Source organism: Pseudopodoces humilis, chromosome 15, assembly GCF_049639895.1.
Source record: "Pseudopodoces humilis isolate 2021_Gansu_Grassland_sample_001 chromosome 15, ASM4963989v1, whole genome shotgun sequence".
Taxonomy (NCBI): Eukaryota; Metazoa; Chordata; class Aves; order Passeriformes; family Paridae; genus Pseudopodoces; species Pseudopodoces humilis.
The window spans coordinates 13547247-13566762 of NC_142214.1; the positions used below are offsets into that span (position 1 = coordinate 13547247).

Here is a 19516-nt window from a genome sequence, read left to right on the forward strand (position 1 = left end):
CTTCAGAACAGCTAATACTGACACCTGTAAAACCAGTAACTACTAGCATCAGAACTTGACTCTAGCTGTCAGGAACAAGGGATGAGTGTAAAGAATAGAAGACCCAATAGAAAAGATATATTAGGTTCTTTTAAGACCTTGAGAAATTCACCATCTTTTCTCAATGCTAGTTACTTTAAAAACAGACTAAAATAAGGAATGTAACATAAATGTCCAGTTACAAGCACTTTGATAATGTTAGGTGAATTGGGAAAATACCTTTTAAAGACCTCTGGTGTTACAGCAGCTTTTATGATGGTATTTGAATTTGAGAGTAATGGATTCTTCTAAGCTGCTAAAGCCAGGCTATTTGAGTTTCAGTGCTGCTAAATGCACAATACAGAGAATATAAAATTTGAGTAACCATCTCAATTTAGGACTAAAATGTCAAAGGAGAGGTAGACCTGTGGTTCACGTTTGGTACCATGATGTATCTGGAATGCTAATCATGGAAACACTTAAGTACTTTTGCAATAAATTGTCCCTTTGGGAGAGTTACAAACGTCTGTCAAGATACAGTAAATGAGTAAAGAAACAGTGATAAAGACTGTCCTTTGCAGTGATCGGTTGGGACTGGAAAATTTAATCTCCTGAACTAGTAAAGGTCACATCACAGGTGACTTTCATAATCTACCAGTGAGTGTTCTGCACTGCCAATGCAGTTCTGTTTTAATTCTCTCCTTGACAGACCAAGAGAAAGGGAAAGTCGTTGAAATGTAAGGAGTACCTCAAGAAGATGACGTGGAGGAATCTCTGCTCACCTCACCACATAACATGGTCATAACAGCTCTGAAAATGCCACCTTTTTTTTCCATTGCAGGCTATCTTATTCAAACACCCTTTGTCTAATTAGTATGAACAGTAAGCAGAATATCCTATATTACAATATTAAATTTAAAAATATGCTTTTTACAACTATTGTTAAGAGCAGTTTTCAAATCCTTTAGTATTTTTCACCTATAGAGGTATTTTGCTAATTCTGTTTTTTTAAACGTATTTGGTGAAGGTTGTCTGAGTTTCATCTCTTAATCTAGGAGACTTTGCAAGCACCATTTTCAAGCACTGATTTATCTGCTTGGATTCATAAAATAAATGAAGAATGAATTATAAACCATAGTGGTGCCACAATGGGGTAATTATGCTTTATTTTAATTAAAATCAGAACCTAAAAAATATTTAATTCAGTGGCTATCTACCTGGCTGCACTTGGCCTAGTTTCTTCAAGTACCTAGAAACTTCTGCTGAAGTTTCTGTTTGCTCAATCTGCCAAATCCACAGAGCTGCATTCTATGTACAGCTCAGGCTGCAGGCACATTTTCAGCCAAAATAATCTGAATTCTCTGGTCATAAGCATTTGCATAAAGCCTGTGTTGCTTTTATACAAATCTGCTGTACTTTCCATGACTTCCAGGCTCTGCACCTTGCTGTGGTTGCAAGGTTCCCCTGTAACATTTGAGGAAAGAAGACTCTACAACCTTTCATTTCCATTTTAATTTCCACCCAATCTCTGAAGGAGCCCAGAGATTGTCATGGGCAAATCTCCAGCTCCAGCAAGTTTGCTGACCAAGAATCACAAAAAAATAATGAAACTTGTGAAATCATCACAGCACAAAGCAATACAAGTTCTTTCAAACAGAGGAACCGAGGAACCTAAAGAGAGTTTCCTTACCTTTGGTGAAACTCCCAGCTATGTGGTTTATGTCTGTTTTCAGTTGTGCCCAGCATATCTTGAGTTCTGCTGGAGAAAGTGATTGTAGTTACCAATCAAATATATATGAGTTTCCCTCACAGCTTATTTTTCATTTTAGTTGGCAATGATCTCATCCCTCTTAGAACCAGTTACATATTGCCTTGGAGACCACAGGTTATCTGGATGTTGCTAGGATGCACCATTGCCTGATTCTCTCTCCTTTTCCTCAGCCACATTGCCCACTCTCTGTGCTGTTAATCCATTTGGATATTGCCATTCTGTACCCCTATGCTGGGAAGTTCCTAAACAGCCGTGTTGCTTACCTTCCCTCTCATGGCACTGTGCTTATCTTGAAACACCAAACATAAAATATTTGCATGTGCATTCATTTTCCCTAGGTGGGCTGTATCAGCCTTTTGTGGGAAATGTTGCAAACAGACCACAAGTGAAGTTGATGTGAAACTAAGAAAAGCAGGTGGACTGTGTCATATATGGATAAATTGAGAGGGGATGTGGAAGACAGAACAATCTACTATCTAAACTTCTATACAGTCAGTGAAGTTTATGTGATTGACCTGTATTACCACTGGCAGCAAAAAGCTCCAGTTGGGAAGCCCTTGTTGGTGCTGACAGCAAAGGGAAATGGAGTGAATAAACCGGAATGAACTGAGCTGAAAAAAATAAGTTGCTCAACTACCTTTTTCTTCCTAATTGTCATGTTTCAATATAACAGAATAAAGTGACATTTAAAAGGGTAATGTGCATTTTCTTCAAGGACTGGTTGAAACCCATAATACAGTATCTTTGTAATTTACTGGTCATATGTACACGATATAAAGGATCAGGAGCAGAGTACTATCACTATATTTAGAGATAATGCTTCTTTCCTTTCATAGGCTTGATACAAACTTTGATTACCTAGCATTTCTTTAATTTGCTGCTACTCAAGAAAACCCTTAGAGCACTGCAGCAAGCAATGCCTTTCTTCAACATTTGCATTTTTTAATTTGCATTTTTTAATTTCCCAGACTGCAGCTCCACACCTACATAGGCTTCTCCTGTGGGAGGGAAGAGAATATATTTCAGTATGAATGATACTGTTTTGTTCTCAAATAGCTATAATTATTAATTCCATACATCTACAAAAAAAATCACTTTGCACTGTTTCACTTAAGTGTGTAGGGTCTTTTACTAACTAACATCAGATGCCAATCTATTGCTCCACTGGTACCCATTCAAAATAGGGCAGTTAAGCAAAAAGTTCAGACTGCACAAATGACTGGCTGCTGTTCTCAGCAGCCTGCTTGTGCATTCCTTTCATACCCCAAAATGACACTGAGTGCAAGAGGAGTTTGGTGCTTTTAAAGGAAGAGCCATTATGTCCATAATACATTAAACTCTACATAGCACATTAATGGCAAGAATCTAGACCAGTTTACTCAGCACTGCAGACTATTTACTAACCAGCAGGGACCAGTTTAGTCAATGTTTTTAAACATGTATTAAGCCCTATGTTGTAGGAGCTGGGGGATGTGCCTGTAGCCTGGGTGGTCCATGTTTTAAATCCCACTGTTCCTGCCTTGGATGGGGACCTCAACACAGATCTCTTCCACCTCTTAAGAGTGTCAGGCTCTTCTGAAACATTCAGAAAAGGCTATGACAGGAATGTCCTATAAAACCATTCACATGGCAAGTGACAAATTTGGGACATCTCATCAAGTAATTCAACCGCTGGTATTTCACTGCATAAAACACAAATTGTAGCAGTGACACTGGAAGAGGCTGAGAGAGCCCACAGCACTCAAAAATCCTGGCGAGCAGAGCCCTTCTGAGACCTAAATTTAATTCTATATGCCAGATTTAGCAGAGGGACGTTTAGCTTTCCATTTCCTAGAAGATGTCCAATTAGCAGAAAAACAAAAAAGAAATGGTCTCTACCTCACTCTGTTTGGTAGAGAAGCATCAGCTTCCTTTGAGTACCAACCTTCAAGAGAAATTTCAGAATCCCAGGTGACACCTATGCACTCAAAGGCCAGAGAGCTGTCCTCCCCTGGGGCATCTGCTGCTGTCTCACCCACCAGTTCCCCTTTCAATATAGTGACTCCTGGGACTGTCATTTTTAACTTCCCCACCTGGTCCAGCTTTGCAGGCAGAATAAGTGCCTAAGTTGGATTTCTGTGTCTCACACAGAGTCTTGCCCCTGAAAAGCCTGTGAGGCTAAATTTGAGGCATGACACAGAGAAAGCAACAAGCAAAATTAGACCTGGAAAAGAGATGACAGCAACAGGGCAGTGGTTTTGCTCAGGAATTTAGCCAAGTACTAATGCTTGTCTGTTGGAGAGTATCTGTCTCCAGAACAACTCCATCCACAGACTGAGGTAACAAAATGAATTATTTACTTGACTTTCTCTATCCAAGACCTTGAAGAAGATAATTTATAAACACATTGTGTCTTCCCAAGACTGAAAGTTTGCTCACCTGATAAGGTGGGGGAAAAAAGAGCTTGGAAGACTTTATATAACAGTACCATCTTGCAACACCTGCCATAAGAATATTTTATTTGTCAGTCTTTCCTTATCCCATGTCTCTTGAAGACTGGCTAGGTTACTCCATCAAAACACAGGAGTAATAGCATCACTTCAGATAAAAGAGAAAGAGGGAAAAGTTCTGTACACATCACATCACCTCACAGTTACACTAACCAGACACCACATCTATGAAGGGTTTACAGACATGGCAATCCATGTCAGCTGCAGGTCTTCTCAGGTATGGGAAAAAAGGTTTCATTCTTACATGGTACCTATAATTCAAAATGCTGTGCACAGATTAATTGATGGATTGTTCTTTATGCACAACAATACCCTGAGTCAGAGAAAGATGAAATAAATGACAAAGCACAAAATTTAATAGGCACAGGAATTAGCAGAGCCATAAACAGCACTGAATTCCCAGATTTCAGAAAAAAACCCTTACTCTAATGCAACTATACAATTTCCCTTTCTTAAAGTATGTGCTTCAGACATCAAATTCTGCTGTGCACAGTACCGAGTATATCATCAACTCTTTGCAAGTACTGAACTGAATAAATAATATTATCTATAATCCCAGTACCATGTCCTAAACCACTAAATCTATTGCAGTTGGAAATCTTCATATTTAACTGACTTTGGTAAAGATAATTCTGAAAGCTACGCTATCTTGGTATGACTAATTAATGTGTAATAATAATGATAATCGTGACCAATAATGCTGCAGTAATAAGGATTTAATCCTAAAGATCATTTAATGAAAGCACTTCGATAATTATGATTATTTATTCTTACAGTGTGTTTTTCATGGTAGCAACATCAAGTACCATGATGATTAATAAAGCTAAAGAAATAAAGAGATACAAATAATAGCAGGATTATGACACTGCTAATATGCTGAGCTTATGTAATAAACCTTACCAAATATAAAACTGTAAGGGAGATTCTCTTGGGAGAGGGGGAAAAAACCCCAAACACAAAACCCCTTAAGGCTATGTCAGCAGGATTGAATTGTGTATCACTGTCATTTCCATTGTCACTCTAGCAAACAAAATAAAATACTAAGTAGCATTTTGTGCATTATGGGCTAGGCTGTCAGCTGGTGTAAAGAGGTGCATTGGCATTAATCTATAGGAGATTTGCTGAGCATCTGGCCGAGCATTTTCAACAGTCTGCATAAGCATAAGAAAATACCTAACATTTCTTGTCCATGATGACTTCAACACCCAGCAGAGGAAGGACAGGTACTGTCAATGCTCACATCCTCTGATGACAGTGGATATACTTTGTTACTTAGCTAAGCATTGGGACTGGGCATACTGAAATCTTTTAGGGGCTTTTTTGGCTGCAAAGAAGTGCCTCTTGCTTTCCTTCTCTGTTCCCATTCCTGCTGCTAAGCCAAAGGCTTTGGTATGACCCAAGTTAGATTTTTCATAGATATTCATAGCAGGCCAGTAGATAAATTCACCTGGTCCAAAAAAGGGATCCTTTTAGCCTACAAAGCATTGCATAGGCAGCATTTTGCCAAAATAGCTTAGAAAGGAAATCACCTGAGCTGGCACAATTTATAGCATCAAAAGAAATCTTCTGCGGGATGGTTTACATAATTAGAGAAGTCTGGTTAGCAATACAGGCAGTTTTTATACACAGTAGTCTGTTACCGCTGAAGATCAATAGATCACGCGGACACAGGTTGAGGTGTGGTGCAAGAAAGAGCAGAGTTTATTTTTCCTCCCAGGATTTATAGGCTTCTTACCATGGCCAGGGATTGGATGGTCAGGATAACACTTTCTCACTGCACTGGCCATGAGAGATGCCCATGACAAGACATTTAACAGAAAGAATGTACACATGTCTATGTTTACAGTTACTGTCCTGGGAAAGTCCTTAGAAAACTATGTTAGCAAGCTCAGAAGCTGAGTTTTCAGGGCGACATCTCACCCTTTTTGGTTTAACAAAAAGAAATGAAAAAAAGAAAAATGAACAAAGAAACTAACAACATTATAAACAATCAAAAAAATAAATAATAGAAAAATACAATACTCCATACAATCAGAAGGCTGTAATTTCAGGGTGATATCTCACCCTTTTGTTATTACAAAAAAAACCAAAGAAAAACCAGAAAAACAACAAAACTCAAAATAAATGACACAGTTGTCCAACATCAACACCTGCTTGTGGATGGCTCCCAATTCGGTCACAGAGGCAGAATCCATGGCCAAATTGAAAGGTGCCTGGGAAAACTTATGAAATGCTATGACAGCAGTCTGTAATTCTATCAATTGGGCTGATCCAGCCTCATGACTCTCCAAAAACCTAAAAAAAACAAACCAGCGACATCAATGGAAAGATTAATGTAATAAACTTGAGGAGCAGAAACTGCTTGCAGAACCTCCTCCAGCATCTACTGTGCCAGTGGGTCAGTGTCAGAGGTGACTTTAAAATCAGAGTCCCCCTTTTAATAGACCAAACAAGGAAGACTGTTTTGTCGTGGTCAGTCCCATGTAAGGACAGGACCATGTGAAAGTCCATTAATATCTGGACACCATTCATGCAGTGTCTGCACTGAATGCAAAAAAAATAATTGCACCTCCAAATGCGGGACTGTTTGTCCCAAAATTATTTTTGACCCTCAAATAATTTCAGGGAGGTTGTAGAGACGAGCAGCAGGAAACTGCTCACAAACTTCAGAGAGGGCTAGAGCCCCATATCATCGGCAAATGCCGGCAAATTTTCACAAGCCTTATGGCAAAATCTCCATTGATATCTCTGTGTGGGCTCAGCATTAATGATAGCTGGCACCAGAAAGACAAATTTCGGTCTGTCATCGGGATGCAAAGGAATCGTAAAAAACAATCCTTCAGATCCACAATGAGGACTAGCCAATCAGCAGGAAACATGGCAGGTGAAGGCATGCTAGCCTGCAACATCCCCGTGCTTTTTCATCATAGCAGTAACTTTCTGGAGGTATTATAGCAACCTCCATTTCCCAGACTTCTTCTTGATACAGAAAACAGGAATGTCCCAGGGACTGGTTGAAACTCCAGATCACTGTGATCCAACTGTTCTTGCATCCATTCATGGAGGGTGACTAGTCAATCATGAGAGAAGACAACAGAAAATGCTGAACAAAGAGTCAGTCTCAATTTCTTCTTTGTGTGGAATGTGTCAGCATCGGGTCCATCAGCAAACTTGACAATCGTGATGTCCATGCCAGTGTCAAAACCCACGGAAGCCAATCTCTGACAGCATCTCACCAAGGATGGACCGGGTGCAGACCCGTTCAGGATCACCCCTGGCTGTCAGAACAGCAGTCCGTGAACCCAGGGAGGTCCAGGGAACCCAAAGCCACCATTTCCCCTCAGCTGGGTCTCAGCTCTGCGAACATAAAACTCAAAAGGCACAAGGTGAGCAAATCCAGGTCCCGCAGGGATAGAAACAGGAGGCAGGAGTGTGGAACCCATGGCAGAAATGCACCCCAGGAATTCTGAATCAATGTCCCCTAGGTGAACAATGGTGCCTTGAGGAGTGATATTCAACCACGCCACAAGAAGAGCACTCAAGCCCTCACCCACTGGATCAAAGCATTCAGAAGCACATGGAATGCCTGATACACTCAGCTGCACAGTCATTTTACATGAGGACAAAGTCCATAGGCCAGCTGAAGAGGCTCCAGCAGCCTGGGACCCCTGGCCCGTCAAGGCCACCGGCCTTTCCCCCGCGGCATCACCACCCAAGCCAGTGGTAAACAGCTCAGGACCTTGCTCTGCCACAGCTGCCGGAGGCGACGGGGGAGGGCTGGCCCCAGCCGCATGCTCGGGCGATGCCTGTGAACCCGAGGTGGGGGGGGGCTGGAGGCAGTTCAGCACAGCCCGCCTCCAGCGCCGGGAAGGACCGAGGCGCCAGGCACAGCCTGCGAAGCTGCGGCATTGTCCTCCTCTGCCACCGTGGAACAACCCGGGCTCGCAGGAGGGAAAACCGGCAGCGTGGGGTCGGCAGAACCCGGCCTGGCGTCCGCAGAACTCGCAGAACCCGCCCCCACGCCCCACGAATCCGGGGCGGGGGGGGCAGCGCTGAGAACCGCCCCTAACGTTTCTCCAGGGGTGAAAGGTCCAAGAAGCGGTGCCGGCTGCTCCTGCAGGGGAACAGTGTGCGTGGCTGCCGGCGTGGGGCCCGGGCCCGGCCCGTCCCCCACCGCGGGGCAAGGCACGGCCCAGCCGCAGCAGGGACACGGGATAGACCCTGAGGCATCCCCCAGAGGCAGTGCTGCCCCCCGTTCAAGCACCCCCCCCTCGGTCTGTGCCGGGAGGGCACACGGAAGAGGCAACCCCGCCCCGGGCTTCCACCACCGGGGCGCGGGCCGAGGTCCCCGGGTCCACGGCGCCCCCGACGGCCCGCTGGCAAGGCCCCAAGGCCGCCCCAGGCTTACACCGCCGCGGCGCTGGCCGAGGCGGGGTCACGCCCACCGATCCCGCGGCGTCCCCGTTCAACCTGCTGGGGGCCCCGGCGATCCCAGGGGAGCCGACCTCGGGACCCGACCTCAGAAAGCCACACCTTCGCCAGATCCCGAGCAGCCGGAGCACCCGGGGCTGATAACCGACCAGGAGAGACTCGATCAGGGAATCGCCTAAAGCCTCCCAAGCCGACTGCGAAAAAATCACTTCAACCACAGGGAAAAAACCCCTCAGTTCTCCCATACTCACACAATTGCTGAAAGTCAGCATACGAAACATCAGTCCCTCTTTGATCAGACACTGCATGCCATATCTCCAGAACCAGGCCCTCTGTAAGAGAAAGCCCAAAACCATCCATAGCCACAGGCTAGACAGTACCCTGTAACACACGTGCAAGACACTTCGGGGTTCACCAGATGTTACCGCTGAAGATGAATAGATCACGCGGACACAGGTCGAGGTGTGGTGAAGGAAAGAGCAGAGTTTATTTTTCCTCCCAGGATTTATAGGCTTCTTACCATGGCCAGGGATTGGATGGTCAGGATAACACTTTCTCACTGCACTGGCCATGAGAGATGCCCATCACAAGACATTTAACAGAAAGAATGTACACATATCTATGTTTACAGTTACTGTCCTGGGAAAGTCCTTAGAAAACTGTTAGCAAGCTCAGAAGCTGAGTTTTCAGGGCGACAGTAGTCAATCCTCATCAAGAAGTTTTTACTGGTTTGACTTCCCTAGCAAAGTCTTGGTAGTAAAGATCAATTTTAAGAGATCTATTCATCAGCAAAAGTCTGTCTTGGAAGGTGAAATTACTTGGGTTGAGTAACTTTCTACTTAAAAGTGTCCCCTGAATTTATTCCTACCGGGCACACATTGCTCCTGTAGCAATGTGAAACGAGGCAGAAATGGGTTATGGGATGCACAAGAGAAGAGAGAAATCCCAGCAAGGAGGTATACTGAGACATGAGATACAAGTGGAAATCATCCACAATGCTCATGGTCTCCACAGCAGTGTCCACATGCTGGAGCCAGGGAAGTGAAGAAGGGAGTACTGATCTCAGGTATGAGATAGGGGAACAGGAGCAAGTCTTTGGAAGAAACGCTGAAGGAAATTGCAAGGAAATTCTGCAGTTCTTTCTCTTCATAATCATATTGCTCAGGCAGTGTAGGAAATGACTGCACAAAGATACAAAAGAACAAAAAGAGATGCCGGGTAAACAGAAACCCTCCGATAAAAGAGAAGCCCATGGTCAGAGAAACTACCTGATGGTAAGAAATAGCTGGCATGTTTTGAAAACACACTATATAAACACTGTCTGAAGTTCATGAAAATACTGAATGGAACCAACCATCTCTTTGTTAAAGGGATGAACAATATTTCATTCCAAATAACTATCAAGAGTAGCCTCCAGCCACAGAAAGCAAATCTGAATAGAAAGAGATCTTAGCAGATCCAATACAGGCTTTCTTCACTACTGGTTGATCCTTCTCCAAACTAATTTAAACAAGTTTAGATTTATATTTATTTATAATATAATATAATTATTATAATATATTTATAATATTAACTATTATTTAAGTTTATATTAAACTAATATAAACAAGGAGAATAAAGGGCTGGATGTTTCTCTGGGGACAGTCATATTTTCTAACTGAAAAGTAAATTGTGTTGAATGAGAATACAAAGTCATAAAACATCATCAGGCTATTAGCTAGGTAAGAATTGTCGAGAAGATATAGTGCTCCACAGTGCATTCCTAATGTTACATATGATAAGTAGAGACAATAGAAATCAGTGGGAAGAATTGGCATGCAGTAATTTCCTTCCCTGGGCCTCCTGCAATTTGCAGAACTCTGCAGAATTTCTTGAGCTGCTTAGTCAGCTTTCTCTTTTGCTGGATTCTTGGATTTCAATGCTAACTACCACTGCTACAAAAGGAGGGTAGTTATAAAAGGTTGTTTTGCAAAAATATTTATAAATTCTGCAGCTTTCTATTTTTAGGTGTTCAATTTAAGGCTTCTGGTGGCTGCAGACATCTGTCTTGTCAGAGATTTCTCTGTGCTGCTAACAGAAGTGAAGACTTAGATTCATCATGAAATGGGAATTGGGACTTTGATTCTACAGAAAATAGAACCTAGAGGAGAATCATAAACACACACACATTTTCTTTGCATGTAAATGTTTCTATTATTCTGATGCCAAGATGTTTTTTTGCATTTTCTTTTATATACCTTTTATATAAGTTCTATATATCCTCAATATTCTTAGTTGTAATTCCTTAAATCTTATGACTTAGCATAACCCTAATATTTTGTTAGTCCAGGAGACCAAACATCTTAAAGGTCTCATAGCAGGATGCCAGAAAACCCTAGACTATCTTGGGAAACCAAGGTCTTCTCTAGAACATATCCTGTAAATTAGAGATTGGGCCAATCCAGGGGGCAGTTCCTCAGATGGGGGAATATCACACCTTTCATCCAGGCCTCCCATTGGGGCATCCTTGTTAGATATGCTAATTTGTAAGGTCTATAAATTGTATAGGCAATTTATTGTGTGTATGCATTGTGGTGCATTCCAACTTGGCCAAGTGGTCCACCAGTAAGGATCCTTATTAAAATACCAAGGTAAAAACCCCTATCCCTTAACTGTGTCTGGCTTTTAATTTCCTTAGACCAGGATAAGGCATCAATTCCCAGGATTGTTCAGTAATTTAAATAAATAGCAATTTTGTTAGGATTTCCAGTGGGATCAAGATGGAGCCTGGCTGTAGTCAGCAAGAGCTTTCAGGACACAAGGAAGCCTAGAACTACAGAATGTATTTGTATGGAAAAGACCTCTAAGATCACCAAGTCTAACAGTTAACCCAATACTGCCAAGTCTATCACTTAACCATGCCCCTAAGTGCTATCTACACATATTCTAAGTACCTTTAGGGACTCAACCACTTTTCTAGGCAGCCTTTTCCAGTGCTTGACAACCCTTTCAGTGAAGAAATTTTTCCTGATCTCAAATCTAAAGCTCCTCTGGCACAACTTGAGGAAAATTCCTCTTGTCCTATTGTTTGCTACTTGGGAGAAGGGACCAACCCCCCACCTGACCACCTGACTACAACCTTCTTTCAGGCAGTTGTAGAGAGTGATAAGGTTCCCCCAAACCTCCTTTTCTCCAGGCTAAACATCCCCAGCTCTCTCAGCTGCTTATCACACCTGTGCTCCAGACTCTTCCTTAGCTCTGCCCCCTTCTCTGGACACACACCAGCCCCTCAATATCTTTCTTAATACATCTTTGAGGGACCCAAAACTGGACACAGGATTTGAGGTGTGGCCTGACCACTGCTCAGCACAAGGGGTTGGTCACTGCCTGAGTACTTCTTCCCACCCAGCTTGGTGCCATCCACAACTGAGGATGGCCTCAGTCCCCTTGTTCAGATCATTAATCAAGATGTGATAAGAGAACTGGCCCCAGTACTGAGCTATGTTGCACACCACTGATGACAGCCCCAGCTGGATGTAATTCCACTCCCCACCACTCTCTGGGCCTGGCCGTCCAGACAGTTTTTTACCCAGTGAACAGTGCACCCATCCAAGGCACGAGCAGCCACCTTCTCCAGGGAAATGCTGTGGGAGACTATATCAAAGCTTTTGCCCTTCTAATTTTCTCCCTACATAACCTCATGACATCTCTGTAGTCTTCCTAAATTATGTGCCCCTTCTTCAAAAAGTCATAAACTCTCCTTTTGTTCCTGAGTTACAGCCAAATCTCAGACAGTCTTCCTCACTGACTAGTCTTTTGATACATGGGGACAGCCTGCTCCTATGCTTTATGATTTCCTTCTTAAAGTATGTCCAGCTCTCCTGGACTCCCCTTCAGGACTGCTTCCCAAGGGACTCTGTCAACCAGTCTCCTAAACAGGACAAAGTCTGCCCTCCAGAAGTTCAAGCATGTCTGTTTGTTGGACACAGTTGTTGCTGTTCAGCCTGATGTGAACTCCTGAGGTTTGTGTTCCCTTTCACTTAGCCTATGTTTCAGCGTAGCTTAATAAGCTAACACAGCTTAATATCTCTGCTTAACCATGTACTCAAGGCCAATGGTTCCCTATGCAGTCTGTCAATGCTCTCCTCAGTTATTTTACATTTCTGTATAATCTGGAATACCATCTGAAGTAAAATGAAAGTTATCAGAAGCCCATTTGCACAGTGTTTGTGCTAGAAGACCAAAGACCTGAAAGGGAAACTTTTTCCTTGAAGGATTATGCCAAATAACATTTTTACAAAGACTGGAGAGCATATCATGCATAGAGGAGAGATCATGCAAGACTTCTGGAGTCTCATCAACACCATATTTGAACAGAAATGGAAAAGAGGGAGGAAAAACCTGCATACATATATGTGGGATGATCATCATGGACCATGTGATAGGTGTGTGGTGTGTTAGTTATGAAAATTATACTAGCTAGGAGAAGGCTTTAGAACAGCAGAGTCTAAAAATGTGATTATTCAGGCTACAAAGAATAAGAGGTGCTAGAATGTTCTGGGGTACATGGAAAGAATATAGAAGCACAGCAACTAGGAAAACTTTTTGGAAAAATCACCCTGCTAAAGGGACTAAACTCAGGATAGTTCACAAGACAAACAGTGTGCTTCTGCCATCAGCAAGGTACAGGGCATGGCAGATAGAATTAAGCTCAAGAATGAGCTGGTAAAAACTGGGAGAACACCTTCTTGTCTTGGATCCAATCATGTGGTTTAAGACATGGTTGGTTTTGATCAATTTGATTTGCATGCTGCAGCTTCTGTTAAAAAAATCCATCATGGAATATAAAATACTTTGCTTGCTCTTAAGATTTCCATTTTTCCTTTCCTATAAGGTTCAAAAGAATCTTTTGCTTGCGCTATTTTGCTCATACCATACTTGAAAGCACAAAAATGTGAACTGTTTGTTTATCCTCAAGGTATGTGCTCTGTAGATTATCACAGTCAAGCTTTGTTGTTCTGCACTACAAAGTCTTCAACCTTGACCTTAGAGGTTGTTTTTTTCCCACTTCCCCACCCTCTGAGAAAAAGAAAAATAAAGTGAAGATGGAGAAATCATTCTGTATTCTAAGCTAGTGCTCTGTCTTGCTTTAGTAAAGCCTTTGCTGTACATAAACATGTATAAATTTTCTAGTTACTTGTACCTGGTATTAATATTGAAGCTAGTCTGGGACTGGAATCACTGTCTTAGTGTGAGTAGAAAATCAGAAGTACAGACTCTTGTGGGGAATTCAGCAGTGTTAAGTGTATGACTTGGCAATAATCAGGGGAAACCTTCCAGGTGACATGTAAGGAATTAACACACATATATCTTACTTAATTATGAAAGAAACCAGAGTTCTCCTCTCCCTGCAGTCTGTTGGCAACTTTACCCTTACATTGAATGATAACACACAGGTGGAATTATGTCTTTCCATTAAGGATCTCTTAGGAAAACATACATAACAACAAAAGTCTGCAAAGGTTTTTTCCTCCCAGACAAATATTGTACAAATCCTAAATTCTAGGATTACTTCAAAAGAGTAAATATGCAAAAATTACAAAATGTTTTCCATTTATTGGTGTGTAGGGAAAAGTAATACAGTATATTCCTGCTCCAATCCCATCTCCCAGTATGCTCTGGGATACAAGATAAAAAATGTAGACTGTGTCTCAAAACAGGAGGTGCAAAGGTGACTTTTGAAATCTCCCCATCCCAACCTAATTGCTAGACAGTCCCCACATATAAGTTAGAGCAGCTTCAAGCATCAGCATCTAAACATGATTTTTGTCCTAGTCCAAAGCCCATTAGGCACCAGGCACCAATACCACAGAAATATTCTCTGGGAAAAGAATTAATAGGTTCCAGAGCCATTTGCTTCATCAGCCTGGAGAAAGCCCTATTTAACTCTTTGCATAACTTCAGTATTGATAGTTTTGACCATATCTTCTCAGATACACCACAGTAGCTGCTATTCATAATTTAACAATGTTTCTACAGTATCTTGTTAAAATTTCTTCCTGATAATCCATGAGTGACTCTTTAATTATCTGAGTCTGTGAAAGTTTCTGCTTTTTTGTACTTCTACAGAAATTTAAAAGCTTTAAACCGCCATTAATCTCAGGTCTATAAATCTTAAACTATATCTAATAATCTTGGAAAAATTTTCTCAGGCCCAGATAGACACTGAAAACAGACATTGAAACTTCTGACCAAATGGCTAAAGCATAAATATATCCCAGATGTTACCATGGATGTTTGTTTTGACCAGTCATTAAACTTTTATATGCACAGATACTTGGCATCAAATTACATTTTCTTAAAATTCCTACCAGAGGAAATTTGATAGGTATGAAACTCCTTTTTCATATGAATGCTGAAATGTGGCAATTATCAGTACATAGGGCCTCTGGGTTTACACAGGACATTCACATATGAACAAGGGAAATATTTATTTATCATGAGCGACAGAAATATTTCCCTTATTTCCTGCAGTGACAGAAGGGATGGGACAAATTAGTTGAATTCTGATCAGATGAGGTCACAGCTTGCAGGAATGAGTACATGGGTGTAAATATTATATAGGGCTAAAAGCAGTTTGCAATGGATCTTTTTCTAAAAGAAGACTTTTGTTGACCCTTGTATTTTAAAATGAGTCAAAGATGGAAACTCAATTAGTACAAAATGTAGAAGTTAAATTGTTTCATGCTTGTAGGTTCCTTTGATAAAACTCCAACTCCATCTCTATTTATACTTTGGCTATTCCATCTTCTTCTCCAGGAGGACCAATATTCCAGCACCACATAATCAGATGGCTGGCAGCTGGGCACCACTGCGCTCAATAGTCAAACCCATTAGATACGAAAAAAAAAGAAACTGTGTCAAGGAAATCTTCATCATCTATGCCCTGTATATTAAAACTAGAAGCCCCAAAGTGTGCTGCTTTTGAATTCTTGCAGGGTTACAGACCTACAAAACAGACCAACTCTGCCAATTGTGAAACACCCTAGAGCATGTATTGTCTTTTAAAGTGACAGATTAAACTCTCTATTAACAAAGCTATCCTTCTTTCCTTAAGCAAGCTGTAAGCAATTCCACTCACTCTTACAGTGAAGGATTTGGGTGCTCTTCTGAATAGCTTCCAGGACGCCCCACCAGCCTGCTTCAGACTGATTTTGGTCTTGCACCAGCAATAAATGAATCATCAGAGGTACTTTAGTGAAGGTCCAAAATTAGGCTCCAGCTGCAGACCTGTGTGTTTTTGTGCTAAGAAAGCCTAAGTTGGGCATGCAGAAGAGCTGTGCTGGAGGGGGCCAGGAAAGGACTCCTTCCTATTTGGGTACAGTAACTCAGACATACAATCCAGTTTCTACTGACTATTTTACTTATGCCTCTGATGTTTGTCTCAATGCTGTCAGCATGCCAAGACAGCACTGGGGATAGAAAATCAGGAGAGCAAAGGCAAATATCATGTCACGCTAAGTGATCCATGAAGGTAGATACCTGTCTCCAAAAAATTTGAAATCTCTTTAGACAGAGCTGCCTCTTTCTGTAGTTATGTGGAGTCCTCTGTGTCAAAGTGAGGGAAAGGTCCTTCTTGGCTGTAAACAGACCATACCCAGACACTGCCCAAGAGAAAAGTTCCAATTACATCTAGTACTCTCTGCAGAAAACACCTAGAAAAATCCTCAGCAGCTGCAGCAGCCACAGGCCCAGCCATGTGGGCACTATCCTCACCCCAAATAAAAAACATGGCTCATGCCTGTGGTACTCACCCAGCAATAAACTGCTCAAAGAATGGAAGAACAAATCTGGGGGAAATTATTCTTCAGTATAATTTCAGTTGAAAGAAAATATTCTCAAACTGGTCAAACAGTAACTCACAATCAGGATTTGAAGATAACATGATTAATTCTGTCTTTCTAAGTTTGCAAACTGCTCCAGGAAGTACAAATGACTTTTTTATTTGTAATGGACTAACTATGAAACATAATGATGGCAGTTAAAAAAAAGAAATGTTTAGTATTTCATTACCTGATAGTACTAGCAAAATATTTAGCCCAATATATGTGCCCATAAGCCCCATACAATCTCTCTCCACATGTGAAATCGATGTGTCACAGACCTCAACTCTGTTCTCCAGTGACTTTGTACATGACATTTTGTATGACACAATCATGGAATTTCAAGCCAAAAAACCAGTTAGATTTGCCATAAAATGCTGCAGATGGAAAACAGAGACAATGGACAAGACATTATGAGATACACTGAATATCATAGTACGGTGTGGGCCCTGTTCTGACTACATTATTCATGTTCATATTTAATTAATAAAAAACTTTATCTAATTTCCGCAAGGTTTCCAGCCTCTTGCAATAAAATACAGTCCTGACATCCTTCTGCAAAATTCTGGTTGAGCTGGGTACTTAGAAGTAAAAATATTCATTTTTAAGACAAAGCCCAAAGACTAGAGCTTTAATGTTTAAGCTATTGTAAACAATTTTTGGAAAACAGTTTTGAAGAAGGAAGTGCCTGTCTTGTCTACCAACATCTTTTGAAAAGCACCAGGTTTTGACCAATGTGTAAGACTAATGTAAATCAGAAGCAATCTCCTTGAAGTTAACAGAAATCAGATTCCAGGCTCATAAGCTTTTGCACACTGAATTTAACTATCTGTCATGTCTGCGAGGTTACAGCACAGACCTAAAAGAAGGTATGGTGTAAGATCAATGTTAAGGAAGGAGTCTCATTTAGAAGACCATCTTTTCCCATCAGACATGATAGGAGATTTATTATTCCAATATTATTGTTGAAACTAGAAAAGTGATAAAAAATAAACAGGAACAAATATTTTCATTTTATGACTGTGAACATTTCATACTGTAAACATATCTTGGTCTATAATATTTACCCACTAAAAAAAAATAATTTCAATACAGTCCTTATTGCTAGCTCGGCAGAGTCTCTCCAGAACATTGTGTTAATGATTAATATGAAGTCAGTGGAATTCCACAGTTGTTGAGAGTCTTGTGCCCAAGAATGAACTGCATTGCTAAATCAGCAAAGACAGTTGTCAAGGTAACCTCTATGTAATCTATTTAACTGGCTCCCAAAACACCAATCAAGGTCAGATACGCACTCAAACACCATATGAACACACTCATATGGCATAAAGCTTTGTATCAAGACAGCAGGGAGGAAAAAACCTCATTATGAAGCAGGGGAAAAAAATAAATTCAGTTTTGAGAAGTGTTAATTGGGATTGCAGTTAGCTTTGTGGGAAAAGCATGCTGCCCATCTGAATATATTTTATCTATAGTAGAAGTAATTTCAGTCCAGTTCAGTTTGAATGGTAATATCCTTCTACATGTGTTAAAAAAAAAAAAAAGGGACAAAAACAACCCACCCAAAAAGGAAAACCAGCCACATATAAATTATTAATTTCATTTATTGTTTTATTAATGCATGTCTGGCATCTACACTCTGATACAAAATTCTCATTTTGTTTTCTCTGCAATAGATTACTGTGTTACTTAACAACAAATAAAATGCCAGCAGCATCTCAGAGCTGGGGATACAGCTCTCCACACAACACAATTCCACAGGTCCTGTTCCCCTGAGACCTCTCTCCTCCTGTGGAAACTTTCCAGTCAATTCTGTAAAGGAGAAGGATCTATTTGGAGTTACAATCTGATGGGTACCCTGAATTTTCAGTTTTATTTACTTGCTGTGAATTCAGATCTCTCGAGCCTAACAAGGGCTGGCAAGAGTCACTGGGTTCTGAGCTGATTCTTATTCCAACAATTGCTGCACATACAAATCAACATCCTTTGCTTGATATTTACTGCTTTGCTCAACATTTACTGCTTTGCTCATCCTGGAAGCAAAGGACAGTAAACATTATGAGAATTAAACAGGTTGTCTGTTTTCCTTGGAGCCTTCATACCCTTCATACCCTTCTGCTGGGAAGCTACAGTACACCACAACTTGTTACTTCTACTCTTGAATGAATCTCAACAAATATCCCTATGCTGCTTCAGTAGAAGTACATACCAGGGAAGCTATTTCCTTCCTTCAGTTATTCCCTGTCAGTATCATGGAGCTGTGCTAATTCAGGACCCTGCTCCTGTTCCAAAAGGTCTCGCTGCGGAAATAAAGGGCTAAAATTAACAGCTCCAAAACTGCAGAAAGCAATCACAGTAAAGACTATATAACATCTGTGTGTTTAGACAATATCTTTGGCCAATGTCATTCATATAAAATAAAAATTGTTCTTTAAGGGCAGAAGGACTGTATACATCATACGTGTACATCATACATCATTTGACTCAGATGTGATCCTGAGAATCAAGAGTCAGCAGTAACTCTGTTTAAGTTCTAGACATTTAGTATTTCTCAGTGTTTCCTCCTTTGTAACAGTGTGTGAGATCTGTTTGCCTCTCTGGGATCAGTGCAGCATCCAAGGGCTATAAAATCATGTACTAGATTAGGAAACAAGGAAGACATTCTAGTCATCCCCAGTGTGGGAGAGTGTGATGGTGCTACAAGCTGCTGCTTATCACGTTGCTACTGAAGGCAAGCATGTAGGCAGAACTCACAGTCACAGAACTACGCCAGGACTGCTCTGGATCCACTAGGCTGAGGATAACAAAGCTGCTAAGCTGCCTCCAACTTACTTGAGAAAGTCAAGCTTCAGGAGAAGACAAGCTATGTTGCCTGTCACAGCATTTCACCTTACAGATGTAGGGCATATGTGTACCCTCAGGCACCCACATGGTGCACCCACCCA

At 41.3% G+C, this 19516-nt stretch overlaps 1 protein-coding gene across 1 annotated transcript in view; it reads right to left on the reverse strand.

Annotated features, from left to right (window-relative positions):
* Nucleotides 1–19516, reverse strand: part of MAMLD1 (mastermind like domain containing 1) — a 186266-nt gene that overhangs the window by 137722 nt on the left and 29028 nt on the right. Inside the window, exon 2 of the mRNA XM_088062463.1 lies at nucleotides 1709–1777. Coding sequence (XP_087918589.1) covers nucleotides 1709–1764 — 56 coding nt within the window. The 5' untranslated portion in view covers nucleotides 1765–1777. The remainder of the gene's footprint in view (nucleotides 1–1708; nucleotides 1778–19516) is intronic.